Genomic DNA, 21,472 nt, shown 5'->3' on the forward strand with positions numbered 1-21,472 from the left:
GCGGCAGGGTGGCCCATGAAGGGGGGAAACTGGGTTCGCTCCCGCCTAGAGGAGAGGCTGTCAGGCCGGCCGCTTCTTCCTCCTCACGATCGCGGCAGCGGGGGGAGGAGGAGGGGCCGCTTGAGGTCTGGCCTGGGGAGACTGCTTCCGAGTCCATGGATTCTTAGGGGCCCCGGCAGCCTGGGGGGCTGCCTGCGTCTTAGGCACTTTGGGAATCCTGAAAGCGGGGACCGGGCGAGACGCTGCCTGCGCGAATGACTGGCGCGGTGCTGCTGGGGTGGCGTGCTGGGCCCTCCTCGGCAGGCAGAGTTTCAGAGCCTCATCATCTCTCCTTTTCTCCTCACATCTCTTCTGCATGGATGTAACAGCCGCACCGAAGAGACCGTGAGGGACGACAGGGGTGTCGAGGAGTTCCTCTTTCTCCTTGGTCGTCAGGTTGGTGAGCCCGAGCCAGCGTGCTCGCTCCTGAAGAACCATGAGGCCCATGGCTCTCCCAGTAGCCTGTATGGCTACCTTGTGGAGGCGGAGGACGTGGTCAGTTATAACGCAGATTTCTTCCCACACTGTGGTATCTGGTTTAGCTGTCATGTCCTCTTCTAGCTCAGCTTGGTAAGCCATTAGCATAGAAGAGGCGTTGTGGGCTCTTACTGACAGAGCCGCTGCCTTGTAGCACTTATCTGTAAGGCTAGACTGGAAGCGGTCTGTTTTGGAGGGGAGAGATGGAGCCGATGAGGACAGAGACGTCTTCGGGTGAAGATGGCTCGCCACCAACGGCTCCACTTGTGGCATCTGGCGGAGGCCGATAGACTCCATCCCCTCACAATCCAGCAGGGAGCTCCCCACGATGGGGTGTTTCTCGCTGTAAGGTTTTGCTTTCCACGTCACCGCTATCTCATCGAGTAGCTCAGGGAAAACAGGCAACACATGCTTCCCCGTCTTTTTCGCCTTCGGCAATTTCTTACCGTCAAAACGAGACTTTACAACCTCTGTTTGTATGGCGGGCCACGGGATGTTGAGCCTAGCGGCTGCTCGCTTGCACATGTCCTGCATGTCGAGATCCAGGGGAGACGGCGGTGTCGGTTTTTCAACCTCGCCGGTAGCCGAGGGCTTTGCAGCCCAGCTGATGCTAGCCAAGGAGGTGGAATCTTCCTCCTCGCCGTCGTCAGACAGCAGGAGCTCCGAGTCAGCCGACTCATCTCCGTCCTCGTTGGCATCTCCTTCCCAGGTGACTCCAGCATCGGGGAAAAACACACGATCTCCGTGTGCCTCCAGCGACGGGAAAGCGGTCGCGATGGGCTGAGGGTCTGCCTCTGCCCAGCTCGGCCCTGGCGTTGCAGCCAAATCATCGGGCATCTCAGTTTCTCCTTGCGCTGCAGCAGCCTCACACAGCAAAGGGTCGCCACCCGACAGGTTAGCCTGGCGAGCTAGCCTGCGGCGGAGTAGTTTGCATGGGAAAGCCGCGCAGTGGATACAATCTTGTGCGGGTGTCAAGGCAGCCTGAGCGTGAGATAAACCCAGGCATGCCGCACACACGGGGTGTGTATCCCAGGCAGAAATCTTCTTGCCGCAAGGACAGAGTTTTGCAACTTCGTTGGCCGTCGTAGCCATGGTTAGCTAGAGGGTTGCGCACGTTAGCGAGACTGACACTGAGTGCGGAGAATATTGCTATTCCTCGCTAACGTGGGGTGAAAAGTGTTGCTACTTTTCTACAGGTATTGCTACCTAATGTGTAAAACCGCTAGCGTCGAAGGGTATTGCTACCTGATGGTGAAGCTAGGGGTAGCTTTATTAGCAAAGTGTTGCTACTTCGCTTTCGGAAAGTATTGCTACTTCCCTGGGTGAAAGTATCGCTACTTGGCACCCGCACTAGCTACAGAACAGTATTGCTACTGCTCGTATGCTAGTGGACAACTGAAAAGCTGGGAACAAAGCGCCCGGCGACCGAGTTGTTCACTCGAATCTGTGGACAGTTTAGCTTTAGCACCCAATAGAACAGTTGTCTACAGGCTTCCGTGAGAAGCGAGAAGAGGTTTTTGAATGACGTCTGACGCTATGTCAGCCTATTATATAGGGAGGCACTGGCCCCTCCTGACATGGGCGTCACCTAGCCAGCCTGTAAGGGCTGGCGTAATGGTATTTGAGCTTCTGATGAGGTCACGCAGGAGGCGTTCCCATAGTGAGACACGAAACGAATGCTATGAAAGAGAACTTGCTTCTCTCTCCATGTGTGTGTGTGTGTGTGTGTGCTACAGAGAGAGAGAGAGAGAGAGAGAGAGAGCCTTTTTATGGGATGATCTCATTGTAAGATTCAAATTCAATATATTTAGACTGGTTGACTGAATTGGATCTTGTGTGTGTGTCTCTCTGTGCATGTGTGTTTCCTTATGTGACAATTTTTTGTGATTGTGTGGCTGTTATATATTTTTTTGCTGATGTTTTTCATTTAGCAAGTATATTTGAGGGACCCTCAGCATGTTCAGCATTTTTTCAGCTGTCCATTTTGCTTTTCCAATTTTTCTGTTTAAGTTATTACTATTGTGCTAAATCATACTATTTCTGCTATTTTATAAGATTTGTGCCAAATATAGTATTTCTGATTAATTATAATTTTTCTACCAAATCATAGTACAGTATTTTTGCTTTTTATAGGATTTTTATAGGATATTTATATTGCTTAATATAGTATTTCTGCTTTTTATAGGATTTGTGCTTAATATAGTATTTCTGCTAAATTATAGTATTTCTTCTTTTTATAGTATTTGTGCTAAAACATAGTATTTCTACTAAATGTAGTATTTATGCTTAATCATACTATTTCTATATATTTCTGCCAGGTCCCCAGGCAGCCAATCCTCTGTGACGACTGAGACATTCAAATTTTCAAATCAGGCTTCCCAGCCAATCATATATGTGGGCTGAGGCATTCAAATTTGCATATTGGGGCCTTCATGGCTTCTAAGCCAGCCAATCATATCTGAGGGCTGAGGAATTCAAATCCACAAATCAGGGCCTGCACGGCTTCCCAGCCAGCCAATCATATATGTGGGCTGAGGCATTCAAATTTGCATATTGGGGAATTCGTGGCTTCTAAGTAAAGAAGTCAACCATGTCATATATCTCTAAAAATTCATATTTTAATGATAAATTGTCAACACTTGAAGATTCCCCAATCTCTTCTGAACAAAACGGTGTAAGAATGACCGTTCTAGCCCCTACGGTTAGGAAATTATGGTCATTTGTTTGAGGGGAGTCTTCACTATGAGAAATAGACTGCAAAAATCCTGTGTGTCTCTCTGTGCTGCGTGCACCTGTTTTGGCGGGAAAAAGTACACAGCCTCTCTGATTGGTGGATTCAAATTTAGCAGCTCCTAGGCTGCCTGACTGAGTTAGAAACTTGCTTCTCTCTCCCTCTGTGTGTGTGTGAGTGAGTGAGTGTGTGTGTGTGTGTGTGTGTGTGACAGAGAGAGAGAGAGAGAGAAAGCCTTTTTATGGGATGATCTCATTGTAAGATTCAAATTCAATATATTTAGACTGGTTGACTGAATTGGATCTTGTGTGTGTGTGTGTGTGTGTGTGTGTGTGTGTGTGTGAGAGAGAGAGAGAGAGAGAGAGAGCCTTTTTATTGGATGATCTCATTGTAAGATTCAAATTCAATATATTTAGACTGGTTGACTGAATTGGGTCTTGTGTGTGTGTGTGTGTGTGTGACAGAGAGAGAGAGAGAGAGAAAGCCTTTTTATGGGATGATCTCATTGTAAGATTTAAATTCAATATATTTAGACTGGTTGACTGAATTGGATCGTGTGTGTGTGTGTGTGTGTGTGTGTGTGTGCTAGAGAGAGAGAGAGAGAGAGAGAGAGAGAGAAAGCCTTTTTATGGGATGATCTCATTGTAAGATTCAAATTCAATATATTTAGACTGGTTGACTGAATTGGATCTTGTGTGTGTGTCTCTCTGTGCATGTGTGTTTCCTTATGTGACAATTTTTTGTGATTGTGTGGCTGTTATATATTTTTTTGCTGATTTTTTTCATTTAGCAAGTATATTTGAGGGACCCTCAGCATGTTCAGCATTTTTTCAGCTGTCCATTTTGCTTTTCCAATTTTTCTGTTTAAGTTATTACTATTGTGCCAAATCATACTATTTCTGCTATTTTATAAGATTTGTGCCAAATATAGTATTTCTGATTAATTATAATTTTTCTACCAAATCATAGTACAGTATTTTTGCTTTTTATAGGATTTTTATAAGATATTTATATTGCTTAATATAGTATTTCTGCTTTTTATAGGATTTGTGCTTAATATAGTATTTCTGCTAAATTATAGTATTTCTTCTTTTTATAGTATTTGTGCTAAAACATAGTATTTCTACTAAATGTAGTATTTATGCTTAATCATACTATTTCTATATATTTCTGCCAGGTCCCCAGGCAGCCAATCCTCTGTGACGACTGAGACATTCAAATTTTCAAATCAGGCTTCCCAGCCAATCATATATGTGGGCTGAGGCATTCAAATTTGCATATTGGGGCCTTCATGGCTTCCCAGCCAGCCAATCATATATGTGGGCTGAGGCATTCAAATTTGCATATTGGGGAATTCGTGGCTTCTAAGTCAAGAAGTCAACCATGTCATATATCTCTAAAAATTCATATTTTAATGATAAATTGTCAACACTTGAAGATTCCCCAATCTCTTCTGAACAAAACGGTGTAAGAATGACCGTTCTAGCCCCTACGGTTAGGAAATTATGGTCATTTGTTTGAGGGGAGTCTTCACTATGAGAAATAGACTGCAAAAATCCTGTGTCTCTCTGTGCTGCGTGCACCTGTTTTGGCGGGAAAAAGTGCACAGCCTCTCTGATTGGTGGATTCAAATTTAGCAGCTCCCAGGCTACCTGACTGAGTTAGAAACTTGCTTCTCTCTCCCTCTGTGTGTGTGAGTGAGTGAGTGAGTGTGTGTGTGTGTGTGACAGAGAGAGAGAGAGAGAGAGAGAGAGAGAGAGAGAGCGCGCCTTTTTATGGGATGATCTCATTGTAAGATTCAAATTCAATATATTTAGACTGGTTGACTGAATTGGATCTTGTGTGTGTGTGTGTGTGTGTGTGTGTGACAGAGAGAGAGAGAGAGAGAGAGAGAGAGAAAGCCTTTTTATTGGATGAGCTCATTGTAAGATTCAAATTCAATATATTTAGACTGGTTGACTGAATTGGATCTTGTGTGTGTGTGTGTGTGTGTGTGTGTGTGTGTGACAGAGAGAGAGAGAGAGAGAGAGAGAGAGAAAGCCTTTTTATGGGATGATCTCATTGTAAGATTTAAATTCAATATATTTAGACTGGTTGACTGAATTGGATCGTGTGTGTGTGTGTGTGTGTGTGTGTGTGTGTGTGTGTGTGTGTGTGTCTTTGTGTGACAGAGAGAGAGAGAGAGAGAGAGACCCTCTCTAGGGCAGCATCTCATTGTTGGAAAAACATATAATATATTCAGACTGGTTGACTGGCATAGACCCTCCGTGTGTCTCTCTCTCTGTGCATTTGTGTATACATATTTGATTTTGTGTGTATCTGTTGGCTGTTCCTTCTTGTTTTTTAAATTTATTTTTATTTCTTTATTTTTTTTTCACAGGTGAACAACAATTAGTTTTGAGGGAACTTAACCATGTTCTGTTTTTTTTTTTTTCAGCTTGTCATCTTACTTTTCCAGTATTTTCACTTAAGTTATTACTATTCTGCTCAATCATAGTATTTGTTCTAAATCATTGTTATTATGCTATATTGTAGTATTTCTGCTAAATCATAGTATTTCTACTATATTATATTTTTCTTTCTAAATAAAGCATTTCTGCTATATAATTGTATTTCTGCTATCTTATAATATTTGTGCTAAAACAGAGTATTTGTGCTGAGACATAGTATTTCTGCCAAATGATAGTATTTCTGTCAAATTATAGTATTTGTGCTAAAACATAGTATTAATTTAAAATGACAATATTCATAGTTCATCACAGTGTCTCTGGTAAAACACAGTATTTCTGCTATGTTGTACTATTTTTCTAAATCATAGTGTTTCCGTAATGTTTAAGTATTTTTGGCTAAATATATTCTTTCTGTTATCTTATACTATTTCTCCTAAATTCTTGTATTTTTAAGAAGTTATCATGTTTCTGGTAAGTTACAATATTTCTGCAAAGTTCTGCTATGCTATTGTATTTCTGCCAAGTATTATATTTCCTCTAAGATATTGCAGTTCTGCTAAGTTATTCCATTTTAGCAAAGTTCCTTTGCTTCTGCAAAGTTTTTACAATTTCTGCAACTTTTCAGCTTTTTCAGCTAGTTTTTGCAGACAGCTTCAGCTTTAAAGCATCCACACTGCATTTTCGCAGGAAATGCAAATTTTTCTAGTTCTTTATACTTTATACTTTATACTTTATTGTGTGGATGCTTTAAGGCATCCACACTATTGAGTTCCTGTTTCTCTTTATTCTTCTTCTAGTTGCTCCGTATTTCGCCGATTAACTACTTCCACAATTTCTGTCCGATTTTCACCATTCAAATTTTAAACTATTCTGCTATTTCTGCTAATGACTGCTATGACTTTTGGTATTTTCTGCTATTATACTTTTTAAAATATTAAGCTTTTTTCCTTTAATTTGTCCCATTGAAATGAATGGGAAATTTCTGCAATTCTGCTAAAACTTGCTCGTTTTTGAAACTTAACTACTTCCTCATACTTTCACATAGAAACTCCATTTAAACTTTAAAATGTTCACAAATTATTGGGCTATTCATGTATGATTCAGCTTTTTCATATCTGTTACCGTTTTCATCTTATCCCTCTTCAAGTTTTGAGTTTCATCTTTTTGATTTTTCACAAAATACATGCGTTGTTATGGTTGCTATGCACTTGGCTTCCAGTGTGCCACTCTAGGTTTCGCCGTCTTCTCTTCATGTCCGAACAACTGTTTGCTACTTGCTCAATTTTCACTCAACTTCCACAAATTATACATCAAAACGTAGGTATTTTTGCTGGCTTTCAGAAAATGTCACTATCATTGTTGTGGAATTTATAGAATTTTGGCAAATCTCCTCAGACCAACACAAAGTCTCAAAACTCTCCATAGAAAGTCAATGGAGATTTTGTTCAAAATCACCGCTTGATTTCTGTAATGAGAGGTATATTCAAATCGTCATATCTCCTTAACGAAGCGAAGTTCAAACATGAGGCTTGTCCCCGTATATCTTCAGACACTCCTGACGCTCACAATTCAAGAATTTTTTTTCTCACCTATTACCGTTCTGAGATGAGTTGGACTTGTTTGAGGGTCGGAAATTCGTCCTTCGCTCAGATTTCTTCAGATTTCAAACTCTGGAAATGAACCACTTTTTTCTCTCGTCATATCTTTTTGACGGTTTTCCACAGAGACCTGAAAATTTCCATGACTGTTCACCAAAGCCTGCTGTCTCTTACGGTGAAAGAATGATATCGATACTCCAAATAGATTTAGAGTTAGAAAGCGTTGTTTGAGGGCAGGTCAAGGCAGTTTTTGCTTCGCCTCTACTCAGTTATGGTGCATTACAAGTCAAATATCTTTAATAATTCATATTTTAATGATAAATTGTCAACACTTGAAGATTCCCCCATCTCTTCTGAACAAAACGGTGTAAGAATGACCGTTCTAGCCCCTACGGTTAGGAAATTATGGTCATTTGTTTGAGGGGAGTCGTCACTATGAGAAATAGACTGCAAAAATCCAGTGTCTCTCTGTGCTGCATGCACCTGTTTTGGCGGGAAAAAGTACACAGCCTCTCTGATTGGTGGATTCAAATTCAGCAGCTCCCAGGCAGCTTGACTGAGCTAGAAACTTACTTCTCTCACCCTTTTTTCAGCTGTCCATTTTGCTTTTCCAATTTTTCTGTTTAAGTTATTACTATTGTGCTAAATCATACTATTTCTGCTATTTTATAAGATTTGTGCCAAATATAGTATTTCTGATTAATTATAATTTTTCTGCCAAATCATAGTATAGTATTTTTGCTTTTTATAGGATTTTTATAGGATATTTATATTGCTTAATATAGTATTTCTGCTTTTTATAGGATTTGTGCTTAATATAGTATTTCTGCTAAATTATAGTATTTCTTCTTTTTATAGTATTTGTGCTAAAACATAGTATTTCTACTAAATGTAGTATTTATGCTTAATTATACTATTTCTATATATTTCTACCAGGTTCCCAGGCAGCCAATCCTCTGTGAGGACTGAGACATTCAAATTTTCAAATCAGGGCCTGCACGGCTTCCCAGCCAATCATATATGTGGGCTGAGGCATTCAAATTTGCATATTGGGGCCTTCATGGCTTCTAAGCCAGCCAATCATATCTGAGGGCTGAGGAATTCAAATCCACAAATCAGGGCCTGCACGGCTTCCCAGCCAGCCAATCATATATGTGGGCTGAGGCATTCAAATTTGCATATTGGGGAATTCGTGGCTTCTAAGTCAAGAAGTCAACCATGTCATATATCTCTAAAAATTCATATTTTAATGATAAATTGTCAACACTTGAAGATTCCCCAATCTCTTCTGAACAAAACGGTGTAAGAATGACCGTTCTAGCCCCTACGGTTAGGAAATTATGGTCATTTGTTTGAGGGGAGTCTTCACTATGAGAAATAGACTGCAAAAATCCTGTGTCTCTCTGTGCTGCGTGCACCTGTTTTGGCGGGAAAAAGTGCACAGGCTCTCTGATTGGTGGATTCAAATTTAGCAGCTCCCAGGCTGCCTGACTGAGTTAGAAACTTGCTTCTCTCTCCCTCTGTGTGTGTGAGTGAGTGAGTGAGTGAGTGAGTGTGTGTGTGTGTGTGTGTGACAGAGAGAGAGAGAGAGAGAGAGAGAGAAAGCCTTTTTATGGGATGATCTCATTGTAAGATTCAAATTCAATATATTTAGACTGGTTGACTGAATTGGATCTTGTGTGTGTGTGTGTGTGTGTGTGTGTGTGTGTGTGTGCTACAGAGAGAGAGAAAGCCTTTTTATGGGATGATCTCATTGTAAGATTCAAATTCAATATATTTAGACTGGTTGACTGAATTGGATCTTGTGTGTGTGTCTCTCTGTGCATGTGTGTTTCCTTATGTGTACATATTTGTGATTGTGTGGCTGTTATATATTTTTTTGCTGATTTTTTTCATTTAACAAGTATATTTTAGGGACCCACAGCATGTTCAGCATTTTTTCAGCTGTCCATTTTGCTTTTCCAATTTTTCTGTTTAAGTTATTACTATTGTGCTAAATCATACTATTTCTGCTATTTTATAAGATTTGTGCCAAATATAGTATTTTTGATTAATTATAATTTTTCTACCAAATCATAGTACAGTATTTTTGCTTTTTATAGGATATTTATATTGCTTAATATAGTATTTCTGCTTTTTATAGGATTTGTGCTTAATATAGTATTTCTGCTTTTTATAGGATTTGTGCTTAATATAGTATTTCTGCTTTTTATAGTATTTGTGCTAAAATATAGTATTTCTACTAAATGTAGTATTTATGCTTAATCATACTATTTCTGCTTTTTATAGGATTTGTGCTTAATATAGGATTTCTGCTTTTTATAGGATTTGTGCTTAATACAGTATTTCTGCTTTTTATAGGATTTGTGCTTAATATAGTATTTCTGCTAAATATAGTATTTATGCTTAATCATACTATTTCTATATATTTCTGCCAGGCAGCCAATCCTCTGTGAGGACTCAGACATTCAAATGCACATATCAGGGCCTGCACGGCTTCCCAGCCAGCCAATCATATCTGAGGTCTGCCGTTTCTTCTCTCGTCATATCTCAGCGACGGATGTACAAAGAGCAATGAAAATCGCGGTCAAAGTACACCAAAGTCCGCTGATTTAGCCAGTAGAAGAATTATGCTTCTAGTCCACCTAGTTTTTGAGTTACACAACGTTTTGTAACTCCAAAAAACGGCGTTTTTTGCCTCTCACCGCGATCTAATTCTGACTGCTCATCACCCTGTTTTTCAAGGCGCCCGCTCTCTTTCCCAGTGGCGCAGTTGGTAATGACACGGGTCTGCAACCCAAACGTCGTGGGTTCGATTCCACCTTAGTCAACATGTTTTTTTCCCTACAAATTAATACACTATCACAGACCAGTAATTCATATTCATCATTTATAACAATTCTGCAAACTTTTATGATTTTACCAGCTTTTCTAATATGGACCTCACATTCTTGTTAACACTCCATGGCACAAGTACTCTTCCCTTTAGGCTCTGTGTATGTGTGTGTGTATCAATATTTTTCCCATTTTAAAGTATTACTCCTCCATAATTGTATTTCTGTTAAATCAAAGTAGTTTTACTACATCTTAGTACTTCTACTCAATCATAGTATTTCTGCTAAATCATAGTATTTCTGCTACTTTTTGGTACTTGTGCTAAATACAGTATTTCTGCTAAATCATAGTATTTCTACTATATTATAATTTTCTTTCTAAATATAATATTTCTGCTATATAATAGTATTTCTGCTATGTTATAATATTTGTGCTAAACCAGAGTATTTCTGTCAAATTATACTATTTGTGCTAAAACATAGTATTGATTTAAAATTACAATATTCATAGTTCATCACAGTGTCTCTGCTAAATCACAGTATTTCTGCTATGTTGTACTCTTTTTCTAAATCATCGTGTTTCTGTAATGTTCAAGTATTTTTGGCTAAATATATTATTTCTGTTATCTTATACTATTTCTCCTAAATTCTTGTATTTTTGAGAAGTTATCATGTTTCTGGTAAGTTACAATATTTCTGCTAAGTTCTGCTATGCTATTGTATTTCTAACAAGTATTATGTTTCCTCTAAGATATTGCAGTTCTGCTAAGTTATTACATTTTAGCAAACTTCTTTTGCTTCTGCAAAGTTTTTACAATTTCTGCAACTTTTCAGCTTTTTCAGCTAGTTTTTGCAGACAGCTTCAGCTTTAAAGCATCCACACTGCATTTTCGCAGGAAATGCAAATTTTTCTAGTTATTATTCTTCTAGTTGCTCCGTATTTCGCCGATTAACTACTTCCACAATTTTTGTGCTATTTTCACCGTTCAAATTTTAAACTATTCTGCTATTTCTGCTAATTTCTGCTATGATTTTTGCTATTTATTACTATTATACTTTTTAAAATATTAACCTTTTTTCCTTTAATTTGTCCCATTGAAATGAATGGGAAACTTCCGCAATTCTGCTAAAACTTGCTCGTTTTTGAAACTTAACTACTTCCTCATACTTTCGCCTAGAACAACCATTCAAATTTTAAAATGTTCACAAATTATTGGGCTATTCATGTATGATTCAGCTTTTTCATATCTGTTACCGTTTTCATCTTATCCCTCTTCAAGTTTTGAGTTTCATCTTTTTGATTTTTCACAAAATACATGCGTTGTTATGGTTGCTATGCTCTTGGCTTCCAGTGTGCCACTGAGGGTTTCGCAGTCTTCTCTTCATGTCCGAACAACTTCTTGCTACTTGCTCAATTTTCACTCAACTTCCACAAATTATACATCAAAACGTAGGTATTTTTGCTGGCTTTCAGAAAATGTCACTATCATTGTTGTGGGATTTATAAAATTTTGGCAAATCTCCTCAGACCAACACAAGGTCTCAAAACTCTCCATAGAAAGTCAATGGAGAGTTTGTTCAAAATCACCGCTTGATTTCTGTAATGAGAGGCATATTCGAATCGTCATATCTCCTTAACGAATCGAAGTTCAAACATGAGGCTTGTCCCCGTATATCTTCAGACTCTCCTGACGCTCACAATTCAAGAATTTTTTTCTCACCTATTACCGTTCTGAGATGAGTTGGACTTGTTTGAGGGTCGGAAATTCGTCCTTCGCTCAGATTTCTTCAGATTTCAAACTCTGGAAATGAACCACTTTTTTCTCTCGTCATATCTTGTTTTTGGATTTCCACAGAGACCTGAAAATTTCCATGACTGTTCACCAAAGCCTGCTGTCTCTTACGGTGAAAGAATGATATCGATACTCCAAATAGATTTCGAGTTACAAAGCGTTGTTTGAGGGCAGGTCAAGGCAGTTTTTGCTTCGGCTCTACTCAGTTATGGTGCATTACAAGTCAAATATCTTTAATAATTCATATTTTAATGATAAATTGTCAACACTTGAAGATTGCCCCATCTCTTCTGAACAAAACGGTGTAAGAATGACCGTTCTAGCCCCTACGGTTAGGAAATTATGGTCATTTGTTTGAGGGGAGTCGTCATTATGAGAAATAGACTGCAAAAATCCTGTGTCTCTCTGTGCTGCGTGCACCTGTTTTGGCGGGAAAAAGTGCACAGGCTCTCTGATTGGTGGATTCAAATTCAGCAGCTCCCAGGCTGCTTGACTGAAAACTTGCTTCTCTCTCCATGTGTGTGTGTGTGTGTGTGTGTGTGTGTGTGTGTGCTACAGAGAGAGAGAGAGAGAGAGAGAGAGAGCCTTTTTATGGGATGATCTCATTGTAAGATTCAAATTCAATATATTTAGACTGGTTGACTGAATTGGATCTTGTGTGTGTGTCTCTCTGTGCATGTGTGTTTCCTTATGTGACAATTTTTTGTGATTGTGTGGCTGTTATATATTTTTTTGCTGATGTTTTTCATTTAGCAAGTATATTTGAGGGACCCTCAGCATGTTCAGCATTTTTTCAGCTGTCCATTTTGCTTTTCCAATTTTTCTGTTTAAGTTATTACTATTGTGCTAAATCATACTATTTCTGCTATTTTATAAGATTTGTGCCAAATATAGTATTTCTGATTAATTATAATTTTTCTACCAAATCATAGTACAGTATTTTTGCTTTTTATAGGATTTTTATAGGATATTTATATTGCTTAATATAGTATTTCTGCTTTTTATAGGATTTGTGCTTAATATAGTATTTCTGCTAAATTATAGTATTTCTTCTTTTTATAGTATTTGTGCTAAAACATAGTATTTCTACTAAATGTAGTATTTATGCTTAATCATACTATTTCTATATATTTCTGCCAGGTCCCCAGGCAGCCAATCCTCTGTGACGACTGAGACATTCAAATTTTCAAATCAGGCTTCCCAGCCAATCATGTATGTGGGCTGAGGCATTCAAATTTGCATATTGGGGCCTTCATGGCTTCTAAGCCAGCCAATCATATCTGAGGGCTGAGGAATTCAAATCCACCAATCAGGGCCTGCACGGCTTCCCAGCCAGCCAATCATATATGTGGGCTGAGGCATTCAAATTTGCATATTGGGGAATTCGTGGCTTCTAAGTCAAGAAGTCAACCATGTCATATATCTCTAAAAATTCATATTTTAATGATAAATTGTCAACACTTGAAGATTCCCCAATCTCTTCTGAACAAAACGGTGTAAGAATGACCGTTCTAGCCCCTACGGTTAGGAAATTATGGTCATTTGTTTGAGGGGAGTCTTCACTATGAGAAATAGACTGCAAAAATCCTGTGTGTCTCTCTGTGCTGCGTGCACCTGTTTTGGCGGGAAAAAGTGCACAGCCTCTCTGATTGGTGGATTCAAATTTAGCAGCTCCCAGGCTGCCTGACTGAGTTAGAAACTTGCTTCTCTCTCCCTCTGTGTGTGTGAGTGAGTGAGTGTGTGTGTGTGACAGAGAGAGAGAGAGAGAAAGCCTTTTTATGGGATGATCTCATTGTAAGATTCAAATTCAATATATTTAGACTGGTTGACTGAATTGGATCTTGTGTGTGTGTGTGTGTGTGTGTGTGTGTGTGTGACAGAGAGAGAGAGAGAGAGAGAGAGAAAGCCTTTTTATGGGATGATCTCATTGTAAGATTTAAATTCAATATATTTAGACTGGTTGACTGAATTGGATCGTGTGTGTGTGTGTGTGTGTGTTTGTGTGACAGAGAGAGAGAGAGAGAGACCCTCTCTAGGGCAGCATCTCATTGTTGGAAAAACATATAATATATTCAGACTGGTTGACTGGCATAGACCCTCCGTGTGTCTCTCTCTCTGTGCATTTGTGTATACATATTTGATTTTGTGTGTATCTGTTGGCTGTTCCTTCTTGTTTTTTAAATTTATTTTTATTTCTTTATTTTTTTTTCACAGGTGAACAACAATTAGTTTTGAGGGAACTTAACCATGTTCTGTTTTTTTTTTTTCAGCTTGTCATCTTACTTTTCCAGTATTTTCACTTAAGTTATTACTATTCTGCTCAATCATAGTATTTGTTCTAAATCATTGTTATTATTCTATATTGTAGTATTTCTGCTAAATCATAGTATTTCTACTATATTATATTTTTCTTTCTAAATAAAGCATTTCTGCTATATAATTGTATTTCTGCTATGTTATAATATTTGTGCTAAAACAGAGTATTTGTGCTGAAACATAGTATTTCTGCCAAATGATAGTATTTCTGTCAAATTATAGTATTTGTGCTAAAACATAGTATTAATTTAAAATGACAATATTCATAGTTCATCACAGTGTCTCTGGTAAAACACAGTATTTCTGCTATGTTGTACTATTTTTCTAAATCATAGTGTTTCCGTAATGTTTAAGTATTTTTGGCTAAATATATTCTTTCTGTTATCTTATACTATTTCTCCTAAATTCTTGTATTTTTGAGAAGTTATCATGTTTCTGGTAAGTTACAATATTTCTGCAAAGTTCTGCTATGCTATTGTATTTCTGCCAAGTATTATATTTCCTCTAAGATATTGCAGTTCTGCTAAGTTATTCCATTTTAGCAAAGTTCCTTTGCTTCTGCAAAGTTTTTACAATTTCTGCAACTTTTCAGCTTTTTCAGCTAGTTTTTGCAGACAGCTTCAGCTTTAAAGCATCCACACTGCATTTTCGCAGGAAATGCAAATTTTTCTAGTTTTATTTAATTTAATAACAGTACTCTGTTTATAGTAACCATTGTCCTTGATGTAAATATGTAAGAAAAATGTTGTATGTTTCTGTTCTGTGTCCTGTTTGTTGTATATGTGTCTTTCTGGCTGCTGTTACAGCCAAATTTCCCCTTGTGGGACAATTAAAGGATTATTCTATTCTGTCATATATTCTGACATAAAAATTTAAATAGATTTAAATAAAACACAAGCCTTTATCGTCAAAACGGGTTGAGCCTCAGGGAAATTAAAGTTTCCATTGTCATTTGTTTACCCGTCTGTCTGAAAGATTAGGCAAAAACCACTTGGCATAAGTTATTAAAACTAGGCGGAGCTGTGGACAAAATTATGTGGTGAGGATTCTTAAGCTCCTCCCTACAAATCCACATCAAGATATTTATGAGAGTGAGCTATTTATAAAGAAAACCCAATGACGTCAGGATGTTATCAGAGAATTGGTGACGTTTGCTTGATTAACGTGAATCTTGTTTTGATCATGGCTCATATTAGTTATCATCCTCCGCCAGTTGTGTTCTGTGCAAACCTCATTTCTCAGGGCAGGACTAGAGGCTAAGCACCTAACAAACTTATTCTGTAATTTTAATAACCATTAACACCATCCTGTTTTTTCCCCTCAAAATTAATTATCAAAAGGTTTTCATTTAACAAAATTATATGAGGAATTTTATGCCTAACGAACACGGCGCTGTAACATGCAAATGAGAAGGAGATAAGTCATGTCAATGTTATCTCCCCCTTCGTGCCGGTTATGGTGTGTAAATGATCTGTGACTCACGGTGCGTTGTGCTCTCCTCTCAGGTGTAGCTGGTCTGGTGTGATTAACTGAAAAGCAATAAAGAGGGGGCAGGACCCTTGGTGTGCTTTCTCTTCCTCTACACACCGTCCAGCCAGTGCAGCGGTAATTTTTGGTTGAACAGTTTTTAATTATTTTGTGTTTTGTGTATGTGTGTGCGGGGATTTTGTATTTTTGGTTTTTTTGATGGGTCCAGAGGGTCTATTTTTCCTGCTTTATTTCTGTTATGTTGATTTTGATAAAGAGGACTTCAGACACTACAGACCCTAGATTTACTGGCTTATCTACCTTCTGTTGTTAGCCCTTCTTTAGTAATTATGATTTTTAAAAAAAAAAAAAAACCCTGCAGCTTTAACTTTATAAGATTATTTTTTAGACCTCTCATCTAGAGAGGCTTGGATTACAATTTAAAAAAAACGAACTAAAAAACAAACGACAACAAAAAACGACATATTTACATCCAGATCTTGGTTTTGTTTTGTAATTCTGCTTGAACAACCTCCTTTAGTTTGAGCCACAAAGTGTATTTTAAATATAGAGAAAATTATTGTTTACATAACATCAAATTTAATCCATGTGAAGTGGACCAATTTTCATTATTTTAATAAAAGCATAATAAACAGTGTTGTTGGAGTACAGAACCCTGATGCCTCATTTACATCGAGTTAAATCATTAAGAGGTGGAGGTTTGATAATTTGTTTCATATAAAATAAATTTTACAATATGCAGCCATAATTTGTTTGTTTTTTTAATTTAAGAATTTGTTGATGAATCAAATGAGCCTCCCACAGTGTCTCATTTTGGTCCCCTTTATACTTCATTTAAAACTGAGCCTTCCCCATAAAAAAGGATTACAAAATAAAAATCACAATCCTGATGATTAAGACTCAATTTCTGTTGCTTTTATTAACAACTGCCTTTAAATGGCGCACCATTAAAATCTCTTGGTACGACGCAGCAGCAGGAACAACCTCAGGAAAATCCAACAGCACAGCAAATAAAGGCAATCGAGCGTTCTTGTCTAAACAGGATTCATTAAAAGGTGCTCTACACTTCGGGGTTGGGGGCCTCTACATTAGACAAGACCCTGCATTTTGAATCACCCACCCGCAGTGCCTTATTGCAGACAGTTTGACATTCAAAACTGCAGTAATTTCCAACAATCACTGACTTTAACTTTCCACTCTTTACATGTTAACTATTTGGAGTTTTTAAGTCATGTAAAGTTGCTCCTTTCTGGCTGAGAAAGTATTGACAGACATGATGACCTATGCTGGAAGAAGCCAGAGATCATAAGGCAGAGACAGTAAGCAGGACCAACAGGAGAACTTAAGAGGGAAATATTAAAAGTGCAAAATACAGAGACATTGTGAAGGATGACATAAATATCACATAGACAACTGATAATCCTACATACTCTTCTAAACATATGAATTCTGATCCTGTGCAAGTTTAATCTATTGTATTGGTCACAGGAAAACAGCTTTATCTCATGTTAAAGAGAATAAGACTTCAGAAATCAAATTAAACTACATAATGTGGCTTTACTTTTCTTGGCTAGAGTGAATCTCTTCCTCGTGGTAAGCAGACTGTCAGTGTCAGACTGCTTTGGTTGTTATCTTGCTCCCTGCTACGTGAAATAAAACACATGCCTTCACTGCCCACCTGCTGAAGTCAGAGCATTTCAAAATGGTAGGGAACTGATTAACACTTTAGGCAACTGACCTGGTTGCGAAACACCAGCCCCAAGATTGCTCCGACCAGCTCCAGGAGCAGACACGCTGCCAGGGTGTACATGAACTGTGGTGCACCAGACAAGAGAAGAGAAATGACATATTATACACTTTACATGTGAATTTCATTGTTCTATTGAGTTCAAGCATACCCCCCCCAAAAAAAAATAAAAAATTGAGATAACGTTTTCTAACCTGCCTTTGTGTGCATCTTTTAACAGTTTGTGTATTGTGTCCATACAGAAAGACCTTTCCTTCCTATCCTAGTTAATCTCTAAAGCAACCAGTGACCAGAAAACTCTGGTCTTGCTCTGTGCTTTCATAAAATCCTGAATATAGATGCCATCTTCACAAGTTTGTCTTTTCATGCATCTGGCAGTGATTCCAGTTGTTTAGTTGCTTATTAAGTAATTTGTAATACAGTGTGTCTTGATTTTTCACCAGTCAGTTCATTGCATTTCTTCCTATAGCTTTAGTACACAACAGAAGCAAACATTTAGTACATTATGTTAAATGACTCTCTCTCCTTAGTGTAATAAGCCATTACTCACTCCAGCTTAGAGACCGGTGTGAGCATCCTCCAGTCGCGACGGAAAATATACATTGTCTGACTGGTTGCTGGCGATGAAATCAGTTGCAAATGTGATGCTGCACCAAATACCTCTTATTGATTGTTTTGGTCACTAGCACGTTGCTACAGCTGAAGTAAAAGTTGTGCTTTTACCAGTGAAACAAACATGTTTCAAAACGTAACAATCTCTATTTCTGGTTTGTGTCACACTCTTCACAGTTTCAGTTGGAAAGTGTTTGCAGACAAGTTGGCATCTTATAAGCAAACGATCTGCTAGCAAAGCAATTCCAACTAGGTTTTTGGTGCAGCATCATGCAACTCTCGACCAGTTTCATCCAGTAAGAGCTTTTTCCTGTTTGTTTGTCTTTAAATCCCAGAAAGTAAGACAGACTGGTTTAGTTTAAACTGTGGAAGAATGGGGAGGTCTGGAGGGTACATCCTGGACAGGTCACCAGCCCCACCACAGAACATTGCGTCTTTACAAATAACAATGATGCAAAGACAATTTACAATACTTCACCACTCACCACTTTCAATAGAGTTATATTATCCCTCAGGGAACCCAAGACTCCAATGAATGAAACAACAAATAGGATGATGCCCAGTAGGATCAGGATTATAGATGGGGCCAGAAACACACCCTCCAGTGTCTTGTACTGCTGTCGCTCTACTTCTGCATAGATGCCAATACCCAGGATACATCCGCCTATTAGCTGGAAACACACAAGAGAAGCAGTTAGGACAGATTAGTCATCAGCTTGAACATGATGGGAAACCAGCAGGTTTCTAGGTTCGCTCAGTTTCTGCAGATTTAAATATAACTAAGAGAATAAAACATTCAGTGGGCCAAAGCTTAATTTCCACAATTACATGTTCGTCAGCTACCACTTAGCAGGGAACATTGAGGTGGAAAAAAAATGGAAAGTGCTTAGACCACCAGGTCTCAAAGACAACAGAGAAAGAGACGCGTACAATACTTAAGTTTAAGGTCATACATATTAGAAGGAAAATACAGCAACATCACTTTGTCAGACAGGATCTATTTAAGTGATTTCTTGATTCAGGAGGTCCAGCAGTAATCAGGGCTGGATATAGCTAGTGAAATTGAACTTTGCTTCCCCAAAAAACGTGGTTATCACAGTCAATGCTTGATTTAACAATAAGGCAATTAATATTTTGACACAGGGACAGATAGGTTTGGATTTTTGTTGATGCTGAAGGTCAGAGGAGAAAGGCCAATTAGCTTTGAGTTGACAGGAAGGTAACAAGAACTCAAACAACCACTCCTTGCAACCACAAAGATGGGCCACAGTGGATACATCTACAGTCAGCTAATAACAAGTCACACAAACGTATTCATATAAATGTAACTGTTGTGACATCACCTGTTGGTTAGTGTAGCCCTCACACTGTATGTGATGACCAGGAGGTGAATCGGACTAAGAAACCAAGAGACACTGCACACTCATATTATAGCAGTTTGTAAACCACATGGTAGCCTCACCCTAAAGCGAATAATTATAAAATGCAGTTTAACAGTACTTTCACACTGACTTCACTTTTCACACCAGTAAGCTGTGCCAGTCTCCCAATCTCTCATGTACAGTCTATGGATGATGGTCCATGTGAGTCTGTCTGATGTAGACAGAAACCTCAACAACAAGCATAAAAATCTATATGCCTATAAAGCATAAAGTCTGCACCTCAATCAAATCATGAATGTTTCATTTAAATTCCACTTTGGTGGTATACAGAAGCAAAAATGTTTTTGTCCATTTCTAAAGCGAATTGTATAAAGCATTTTCATAGTTTCTTTATCAAACAACAACAAAAGAAATCCTGGCAAACACTGACATAATTATAGGCATACCCTTGTAGAGCTACAAGGGTATGAAATTTCTCCCGAAGAAGAAATGATAAATAAATAAAGCAAATATAATCTTTATAATCGCCAGACTGTAGTGGACTATGGTAACAGATAATTCAGCGTTGTTATTGTAAATAATAGTTTCTTACTTAGGTTCTCTGAAGTTTTGTATAGTCTGACACATGCACGCACACACAGTGTCTTTGTTCGAGTTTCCCTTCACCACATTACTCCAACATAATTCAACAATCAATTCAAAAGAACATTTAAGAACCATCAGTGCTGTGAAGCAAATTGCCTAGATTGTTTATACACAGCCATAAATACACACTTTTCTGTCTTTGTCATTGCTTCTCTTTCAGTTCTCTTCAATCTTCAGTTTTAAGTTCTCACGTAACCAATCATCCATACAAAGTCATCAAGTTCAGGATGGAGAAGGCTAGAGCTTTCCCATTAAAGACAAAAGATGGGTAGAAATGAAACAGGGCACTGGCATTACGGACTGATAATTGGAAACTCAGCAGGATGTTCCTGTGAAACAGAGCAGTATCACATGGACAAAGCAAACTTTCACAAATAGCAAATTATATTTCTTGACAGAAATTAGTGGGTTTTTTTGTCCCTTTTTGTGCTCAATGCTATAAATTTCAATTCGATTCAAGTGAAACTTGCAAGGCCGATTTAGCTCAAGAACCTCCATTTAGAGTGGATTCACATAATTATACCTCAACTTAGGTATATTTTTAAACATATAAAGACCAACAGCTCCATTGTTCTTTCTGTTGTGTTGTGAAAGAAGCACTATTGAACAGCCACATACTGCTGCACGCCAGCTGAATAATATATCACAAGAAGGCTCCTATGTAGACATTAGAATTGTTAATGAGAACCCTAATCAAAAGGTCAATTAAGTCAAATTAACAGTGGCAGAAGCTATTTAAGCAATCAGCAAACAAACCTGTCAAAGTCTAGGAGGAGCAAAATGAGAGAGGGGAGAGCGCAAAGGGTCAGCTCACCCAAATTACTTGGGGGGGGTGTATTTTTTATTTTTTTAAACACAACACAACCCCTGCACAGAGAGGAGCCGGGTCAAGTGTGTAGACATCTGAATGAGTGGTCGGTCTCGATATAAAACTGCTTTTTTATTGTTCCCTTACAGCGGTGTTTCCAGCGCTGACATCCTCAGGTTCCTGCATCTAAAATGACACCGTGAGGAAACTTATCACCACCTCATGTGACGCTGTTTTGAATCCTATCTTTAGAAACGACAGGCTGTTCTACTGTGTCAAAGCAAGCCTGTGTGTGTGTGTTATACTCTTCTGGCTCACTTTGAAAATGTTTATTTGTTTATTACAGACACACTTTGAGCAAACTGCACCATATAACCTCAAATATTTGGCTTATTCTATGCATATCAATCTAGCTAATAAAGTGCTGTGAAGTATTTCCCCACTTTCTGATCATTATCATTTGTAAAATGGTCACATCTTTCTTAAGGAGTATTAGGGCAACATTAAAAAAATCTATATATATTAGTGATAATTTTATGCCTTGTGTAAATA

General features: G+C 38.3%; 1 protein-coding gene across 1 annotated transcript in view; it reads right to left on the minus strand.

The window, feature by feature from the left end:
• tspan15 (tetraspanin 15) overlaps positions 1-21,472 on the minus strand; it is a 67,064-nt gene that overhangs the window by 31,006 nt on the left and 14,586 nt on the right. The window contains exons 2-3 of the mRNA XM_084931790.1: positions 18,571-18,756; positions 17,465-17,539 (exon numbers count right to left, since the gene is read on the minus strand). Of these exons, the coding sequence (XP_084787916.1) occupies positions 17,465-17,539; positions 18,571-18,756 (261 nt within the window). The remainder of the gene's footprint in view (positions 1-17,464; positions 17,540-18,570; positions 18,757-21,472) is intronic.

This window comes from Perissodus microlepis, chromosome 1 (genome assembly GCF_051167445.1).
Source record: "Perissodus microlepis isolate ML-2025 ecotype Zambia chromosome 1, ASM5116744v1, whole genome shotgun sequence".
NCBI classification, from domain to species: Eukaryota; Metazoa; Chordata; class Actinopteri; order Cichliformes; family Cichlidae; genus Perissodus; species Perissodus microlepis.